This window comes from Mercurialis annua, linkage group LG1-X (genome assembly GCF_937616625.2).
Source record: "Mercurialis annua linkage group LG1-X, ddMerAnnu1.2, whole genome shotgun sequence".
NCBI lineage: Eukaryota > Viridiplantae > Streptophyta > Magnoliopsida > Malpighiales > Euphorbiaceae > Mercurialis > Mercurialis annua.
This window is the reverse complement of record NC_065570.1, coordinates 72,138,390-72,147,876: the sequence shown is the minus strand read 5'-3', so window position 1 is coordinate 72,147,876 and position 9,487 is coordinate 72,138,390. Positions and strand designations below refer to the sequence as shown.

At 26.7% G+C, this 9,487-nt stretch overlaps 1 protein-coding gene across 1 annotated transcript; it reads right to left on the bottom strand.

Annotated features, from left to right (window-relative positions):
- Nucleotides 1-540: 540 nt before the first annotated feature.
- Nucleotides 541-1,728, bottom strand: LOC126687421 (auxin-induced protein 6B). The gene has a single exon (XM_050381986.2). The coding sequence runs from the start codon at nucleotides 1,554-1,556 to the stop codon at nucleotides 1,101-1,103; it is 456 nt and encodes a 151-aa protein (XP_050237943.1). The 5' UTR covers nucleotides 1,557-1,728; the 3' UTR covers nucleotides 541-1,100.
- Between the last annotated feature and the right edge of the window lie 7,759 nt (nucleotides 1,729-9,487).

Here is a 9,487-nt window from a genome sequence, read left to right as displayed (position 1 = left end):
TCCAATAAAATATTGTTGCATGCCAGAAGTTTATTATTACTAATAATTTTGTTTTTTCTCTTTCAATTGTGGAAAATAAATAAATTGTGCTATTGAAACTCTTTTTTCTGTCTTTGATGTGTAGAGGAAAAACACTAAAATTAAATTTGGGAACTTAAAATGGATGCTACACATTTTTTGCCAATATACTTAAATTTAATAAATTATTAAATTTTAAATCTCCACATATTATGGTAAAGAAAAAGATTGCAGTAGTCTTATTGAACTTTGGAGCCGAAAGATATAAATATTATTCTGTGGATTAAAGTTGAAGCAACATATACTCCATGATATATGTTTTTCTTTTAATAACATACTATGATAGTTGAATAAAATAATTTATAAATCAAAATAATTATTAAATTTTGAAAGGGTTAGAAGGGCAAATTGGAGCAGTTCTTTCACATGGTTAGATGCCATTATGGCTTCTATCAGCCCACAACCATGATTAACGACCTTAATTATTAAATTATATATTCACATCACATTCTAATCAGTAAATTTAAAAATTCTCAATTCCGAACGATAAATTTAAAAATCCTTTACAAATTGTTTCATTGATGAATAATAGTAATAAATAACATGAATTTACAAAAAAGTGATTATTTAGAACTAAGTTAATAATCACTTAATTATTTTGTTTCCTTCCTCTGCTTCCAAATAAATTTTCAAGTGTCTCAAACTCTCCAATTCGAACCCGGGACGACTCGGTGGATAACTCAGCCACCTCTGCTTGCCATCTCCAATGCATCCTCTCGGAAATTCTTGACACTATCATCACTTGCCTCAGTAACTCACAATGTTAACCCAATTAAATCGATAATGGAAATAGAAATTTTAAAGAGAAAAAAAGAACATCTCCGACAAGCTTATCTCTCTGTATGATGGAAAGCTGAAGGCCAACTCAACCGCGAGTCAAATTTTAGAGTTCAACTCGGCAACTGTACTCGTATGATAATTGTTTTGGCCTTTGATGGTCATGTGGAGAGCTCTCATTAACATGGACTGAGTCAATCCCGGGTCAGAATTTTTTTTATTTTCAAGAAAGTTAATGTTTTGGATTAGTAAATTGTTTTATCAGTAAATCCCTTGAGTAACGGTCTTGATTCGGTCCAGAAATCAAGATTACTACTTCTAACACCAACATGACAATATCTTTGAAAATCTTCAAAATTCGAGAACCGAGTTGAACTTCCTGACTCAGTTCTCGAAATGTACCGAATCACTTCCTCAAAAACCGTTTCATCACAAGGAATCGCTAGAGGACCTTGGTTTGTGAATCCAAACTCTTCTTCAGCTTGAACCAGCAGTTTCTTGAATACGGGATGGTTCAAGAAAGTAGCACGAACCACAAATCTCCGGCAACTACTTCCTACACAAACCGCCACGTGCCCTGCCGGAACATCCGACGGTATCCGGTTCGCCGAAATGCGTGCCTTGTTTCTCCACCGTCGCAGCAATTGGCGTAGCCTGACGATGTGGCGAATCTTGCTGCATTTTCCCATCATTGCTGTCATTTTCTCGGAAAATAAAAATTCTTGATTCTTGAAAAAGAAAGTAAAAGAAAATGCGTAAATAGTTTGATTTTGGGTGATGAAATTAAAAAGTGTGAGAAGAGTGAGAGAGTGAGGGGTTTGAAAGAGGAGGAGGAAGGCTGGTTTTATAGAGGAAGGTGACAGGAAATAGGGCTTATTTTTTCATCATAATTACAGGGTTACTGTCTGCTGTTGATAAACCAATTTTAAATAGGGTTCATTTTGTCATTTAATAGGAATTAAAATTAATTATTTTCGTATATATAATACTATATAATATAATAATAATATTAATAATGCAACAAACATATATTATAATGCTATGATCAAATTAATGTCATATTGTCATGTAAAGTGAATAAATCTAACAATCAAATCTAATATTTATTGAGGTTTTAGATATTGTGTTATTTTTATAGAAATATTTTGATTTCAATACACTGAATTTTGCTAATGATTTCAAAACTTTATCATGTGTGATTGGAGAAGTTGATCATGTAGCACAAAAATCAGGTGATGCAAATTTGATTTTTGTTTATTATTGTTTCAATTTGTTGTGCCATGTTCATTAATGCTAAATGCTTCCTCCCTTTGAACATATTAATGATTTGAGCATGCATTAATTGATATTAGAATATTATTACTGTAAATTTATTTGAAATTTAATTAATAATATTAGAGAAATCTATTAAAGTGAGCTTTGCAAGTATCAAAAATAATATGTCAGGGTGTCCATAGTGCTAATTGTACTTCAGCCATGTGAATTAGGTCTCTTGATGGGAATCGACACATTCACTTCAAACAATGGGTGCTTACATAGAATCTTTGTGCGGTAAATTAGGAGGAATTCTTAGATAGACTCGGTCTACCACGTCATCCGTAGACCAAATCTATCACATTATGACACATCATTAAAATGATGGCAATCTTGTAATATTACTATTTAAAGGTGTAAATAAGTAAAAAATGAATTTACAAAATTGCCATCATTTTAATGACGTGTCATAATGTGATAGGTTAGTCTACGGATGACATGGTAGATCGAGTCTACATAAGAATTTCTCGTAAACTAGGGGTGGCAACGAAAGAGATCAAACTTTTTAACCCAAGAATTTAACCGGAAAATATAATTAACCGATTCAAGTGTTTAATTTCAATTTTTTTTTATAATTTAAAAAAGGGAAAGCACTTGTTGGAGGAATCGAACCCACGACCTAGCAATAGTTTAGACTTAAAATATTCAATGGTTTAGACTTAAAATATTCTTCTAAAATATTTAAAATAAAATACATTTTCATTCTACATACATATAAACCTAAATAAAAAGAGATTTTATTCAGAAACATATTATTTATGAAAAAAGAAACATAAGAAAGTGATTTTACTTAGAAAACAATTCATTTTTCATAAATAAATATTTACCTAATAGAAAATATATGTCTAGTATTGCCCTGTTTGAGGACTAGATCCTCGATATATAAATTTTTTTATTAGACCACCTGAAACTTAATCTATAAAATTTAAATTTTTTAAATTGGATTTTTTTATAGTATATAGTTAAAAATCGTCAAACCAAAAATCTAAATTGTTCTATAAAGGTTAATGATTATATGATTAACCATTTAAATTTTAAGTTTGGATTTTTAATTTTAAAAACTACTACTATGACGATTAATCAATCCAAATCTGGTCCTACGGTGAACAGCTAAAAGATTTTGTAGACTAAATGAATATACTGTGGTTATGCATGTGGTTTTTTGATTAGGTGTGGAGGTGTAAATATTCAAACAAATCGGTCATTTTATAAATTGGGTTGCACATATATTGGCCAAAAATGTTTTAGAGATAAGTGTTTTTTATTGTAATTTTCTAACACAAATGATGTGGCTAGATTAGAGATTATTATATCAGATTTTTTTTATCAATGAAAGACTACCTTTGACAAAAAAAATTCATAAGAAGTAGAAAAAGATTGGCAAAACATTAATTTTTTTGTACAATAAATTAACAGCTGAATAAAATAAAAAACTTGGGCATACAAGAATAGATGAAAAGGAGAAATAGCTTTTCTTCTTAATACATGTATATAAAATGTTAAGAACGGATTATACAATTTTTTTTTCAAAGGATAAAACTTAAATTGATAATAATAAAATTTAAATAAATAAATATTTTCTCAACTAATTGAAAGAACTATTCTACAATCAGATGAGAACTGTTTAATACAGTCATCGATTAGGATTTTTTCAACCATCAAAAAGTTATCCAAATATATAAATAGTTCAAATATTAACCTTCAAACTACTAGATCCGTTGAAATTTCATATTTTCCGATCTTTATCTTCAAAAACAATTCTAAAAAATAAAATTTTATCCTCAAAACACCTTCGAGTATCAAGAAACTTCAACCATAACTTCAATAAGAAGACTTCATAAAAATCTAAATTTAAAAAGATATATACATTAAAGATATATACATTAAAGATATATACATTAAAGATCTAAAAAAACATATATATAAAAAAATACCATAGAGATAAGCAATAATTTGAACGAAGAGAAGATGATTTCCTGATTAAGATCGGAAATCACCTTCTCCCACTTTTTACAAAATCAAGATGAAGAGACGGTTTTTATTTTTTAGAGAGAGGGGAGAGTAATTTTAAAGAGAAAAGGGAGAGTGTTTTTTTCTTTAACGGATTATAATTATGAGACTATACTATTAAGCCGTTACATTTAAATTAATTTTTTCATGAGCTGGATAGAATTTTGCGAGGGACAAGTAACTAGTGCTAAATTTTAAACCATTACATACATCATATAGTTTTAATTTGCACATCACTTAATTTTAAAAAACCCCTTATCATTGTTATCAACTCACTTGTTGTTTAGTAACAAAGGAGAAAGAGTTTTGATTGTGGTGTCCGTGCGGCTTAGTTATAGCGCACGAAGTGCAAAAATGAGATTGGAAACCCACTCACTGCCAAACTTTTAAGTTTTAACTATATTGAAGATGCTTTACATCTTTATACTTGTATTAAATTTATTTTATTTCCCTTAGAACTCATAGTATTGTTTAAATTAAATTAATTATTGGTTTGAAACATGAAATTTAATTTGTATTCTTCAAAACTGACCAATACCCATGTGCAAGGATACCCCATCTTCCTATTTTCTTTGAAAAATTATTAGACGCAACCGTTGCGCCATGTCATTCGTGCAACAAGCCAATGATGCGTTAGCCATGTGGAAAAAGTGATAATAAAAAAATTGAATGATAATTAAAAGATTCCCTATCGCAAATGCTCATTGGCTTGTTGTAAATATGACATGGCACAACCAATGCATGGGATAAACACTCATTTTCTTTAGTCGTCTTATAAGACTAGCTGCCAAAAACCTTTATTCTAATCCCTATACTGCCCATATTTCAGTCTCCCACCCAATCATCATTCATTTTTTTTTTTATTTCTTATTCATCTCTTACATGTCTTTAAGGGCCATCAATAGCAAGTTAACTACATGCTCTACTTCATATTTAAACTTTAACTTACAATGGGATTGCCAATCAAATTTACCTTCCAATATTTGATAATGATCCATCTTAACTTGTTATAATATCCGATCAAAGAAAGCAAGAAATACTTCAGGGTAATAATAGATCGGGAATTCGATCCGATATATAGACTTATCTGGTTATTTAATGATTTATCAATATTTATAAATAACAATCATTTTTTAATGTATGGACCGTTTCTTGAATAGTTCTTCTATAAGTAGTTTAGACGATAGACCGTTTCTTGAGGAGATCATCTTTCTCTAGTTGTTTTATGAGAAGCGACCATGCCGTTTAAACAATATGAATTAAAACGACTATTTTTATTTTTAAAAAGAAACCATATATAAGGCGGGCGTATAATGGCGAATGTGAGCCGATAGAGGAGGATGAATGGGTCCATGAGGCATGTTACTAAGGGTTGGGTGCATACCCCCAAATCGTCACATTAGGAGACTATATAAACCACTAGTTACAATTTAAGGATACCATTAGCATGCACAAGTATATTTCATTATTTTTTAAACCTAAATAGTACATAAACCATTATTATTAACTCTAACCACAAACACATTTATATGCCCAATAATACATTACACTTTGGATTATAAATTTTTGTCACTTGTTTTTTTCTTCATTAAATATTTTCTCTCTTTGTTTTGTTTTCTAGACAAAAATATGAAAAGATATGGGGAATATATGCAGGATTTTGAAAATGGCAATTCAGAAATCTACTATATATATATAAAGCAGGACATTTTCTCCCTTTGATTGACACTTGGCACTGCCACATTCGTTCTATAATTTTTTCTTTTTAATTGTTATAAACTTTATAAAATTGTCAATTTATAATTGCATTCTTTAATTAAATGAAAATCAACCACTTTAAATGGTAATCAAATTAGACTTGATTGATTTTTCTATGGTAAAAATAAAATCACATCAAAACAAAATCTATAAATATAAACGTCTAATATAAGAGATTTGAATAGAGATTTTTATGGTAACTTAACAATTATTTAGGTAATAATATCAATATTAAATTGCTAATAAAGATGTTAAAAATACACATTTTTCCTTGTATTTTTAATCTTCACATTAATTCTCTCATTTTTAATAATGTTTTGCTATAGAAATAGACATTCAATCACATTAAATGGCAATCAAATCAAATTTGATTAATTTTTCTATGGTAATATCAAATTAAAATAGATGCTATAAAAAAGAGATTTTCATGGTAAGTTAACAGTTATTAAGGTAAAAATACCAATATCAATTTGCTAACAAAAATGTTAAAAAATGGTTTTAATTTTATAAGAGAGATTTAAAAAATTATCTCCATGATTTGTGATTTAAATTAAATAAAATATTACTATTTTAATGTTTTGATTATTTTTGTTCATTGACTTGATTTTCACATTTAACACCTATTTAAAGAAATAAAAAAGTTAACAAACACTATTGAATAAGGTAACAATAATAAAATATGTTATTCCTACTAAAAACGTTAGCTAACTAAAAGAGATTTAAAAAGATTTTGTAATAAATTAACAATATATAAAGTAACAGCCAATAATATTTAATAGCTAAAACAACATTAGGAATCTTAAGGTAATAGTAAAAAAATAAGAGATTTGAAAAGACCTTTTTGAAGCAACTTAGTAGTAAATAGAGTAACAGTCAAAAATATTTAATAGGTAGTAAAAACGTTGGAAATTAATGTAATGGCATAAAATATTTCTATTTAAGCTTATGTTGTAGTTTCAAGTTTGTTCGTACACATCTATATTTGCCATTTTTTGTAAGGTCAGTTGCTATTTGACCGAAAATATTTGTTGATATTCTTTAGAAATTATTATGTTTCTTGCTTTGATTGGAAGAATGTAAAAATGATGAAAACGGTCATTTTAATTGCTTTCGAGTTTCGACCTATGAGTTTAGGAGCTATTTGCGGGAGGATTTCGACAACAATCAACTAAACTTCCTTTCTTTTTTATTTAATCATAACTGAGGTTTTTTTGTGATCAATTTTAAGAATGCCCCTTGGTGTATTTCATGTATTATATTTTTAATTAATTTTTAAATATATTTTATTGATAGTATGTGCTATAAATTACAAACTTTTTCAAGGAGGTGCTCCGCACAATTGCATATGCTATCTTACTAAAAGTGGTGCTGCAATGGGAATTCTTTTGCCAAGATTGAAGGAAGAGTTGCAAGAATATATAAGTTGTCGCTTCAAATATAAAATTGGCATTACCTTCCTGTTAGATATGTTAATTGTTCTCGCATTATAAACTTTTATATTAGAGATGCTAATAATAATTTACTTTTATTTATGTAATTTTAATGGGTTCAATAAAGCGCAAATACTTGCTATTTTTTTAGGGTTGATTGAGAGGAGGTTGTTGTAATTGATCGAGCACTGCCAAGTATTGTTTTTTCAATGATTTACTTGCCAAGTATTGATACCTGATACAAGTCAGGTGATAAGATAATGGTGCTCCGACATATTTCAGTGATAAGCATTTTAATTTTAATTTTTCAATTTTGTACTATTTTTTTATTTGATTGCTTTAAATTTAGAAATATGTACCAAATATCCTACCATAAAATTCTTTAATTTGAAATTTGTTTCCTCCTAAATTTACATTGACAATCAACTTTTTAATTATTAAAATGATAGTTCTATTTTTTATTTACATGTAATACTATTTTTTAAAGAAGTAATGGCTAAAGAAGTGAAGGACCATGACTTGAGATGTCAAAAACATAGATTTGATTTGTTTTCACTTTGGAAACTTGATTTTACGTCTTGGAATAATCTTTTATTATAACATGTAATATTTTAAAAAATGATTTAAAAAGTTATCATTTTAAAAATAAAAAAATTAACCATCTTCTACTAATTATCATTTTAAATACAAATATATGCCAATTTTGGATATGAATATTGATAAAAGAATAATCAGGGAGAGTGATTTGGAGGATAATATAGCTAATGATGTTTATTTAATTAAATCTATGTTTTTGACATTTCGAGTCATGGTCCTTCACTTCTTTATCTATTTTTTTTTTTATAATTTCTTTATCTATTACTTTTCTTAGAAATAGTATTATAAATATATTATTGTCTTAATTAGTATAGTAAAATTTGGTTGATATTTTTAATTTGGTAACAGTTTGTTTTCAAAATTCCTGTAACATTCTATTAATATTATTTTCTTTTAAATTGCTATAATATTTTTTTGAATTATTATAGTAAAATTGGTAAATTTAATTTGTTAAATTGTTACATCGTTTCTTTTTATTTCATATGAAAAAATTGGTCAAATTTAATGTAGAAATTAATTTGTTAATCTAATTTGATAAAGTTATAAATTTTATGTTATTATTCGTTTTATTGTGTTATATTAATTGAGTGTTTAGAACAAAAAGGAAATATTAGTAATAATTCATATTCAAAGATAGGATTAATTAAATTAAACCAATATTATAGTTGATTGATACTTTATAACCTAATTAGTTATTATATATTTTTTAACTGTTGCATTATTTTTTTTATTTAGTATGATAAATTTAGTCAAATGTAATAGATAGATTTGTTTGACTTTGCTTAATAAAAAATATTATTCAATATAACTTATTATATGTTTAAAAAATTATAGATAATAAATATGGTGTGACATAATTATTGATAATTTGTGACCTTATATTAAATATTTCAGACATTTGGTTACAAATTTATAATTAATTTGATAATTTTACTTATTCTGATTTTTTGATTGATTAATTTTATTTTTATAACATTCAAAATACAAAGGAATAAAAAAATTAATTTTAGCTTTATGACAGCCATTACTTAGTTCATTATTTTTAATATGTCATTAATATTAAAAATTCTTTTGAATTGCCCATAAATCACTATTATAGTAATTATTAATGTCGATCATTTCTTATCAGTTATCACTATCACTTACTATTTCTAATAAAAATATTTTTAGAACTTGAATTTGAATATATTATCTTTCGAACAACAAAAAAATGATAAAAAAATCATCAAAGCAAATAGAAAAATATCTAAAAGCAAAAGAAAATAATTTTTTTCTATTCTTTTGTTGGAATTCAAAAAGTGTAATGTGCATTAATGAGGGTAAATTATAAACATTAGATTTCTTAAGATTTGATAAAAAAAAATTCTTAACAATCTTTTTAAAATATTAATAATCGGTCAATAAAAAAATATTGTAAATCTATATATAATTTGACAATTATGCATAACATTTGTTATTATCTAATAAAAAATATAAAAATTGAGGACGATTGGTAAAGAAAATAATTAAAAAAATAATATTTG

Bases quoted from the DNA above. Each gene is read 5' to 3' on its own strand.
- LOC126687421 (XM_050381986.2), bottom strand. From the start codon at position 1,556: ATGACAGCAATGATGGGAAAATGCAGCAAGATTCGCCACATCGTCAGG.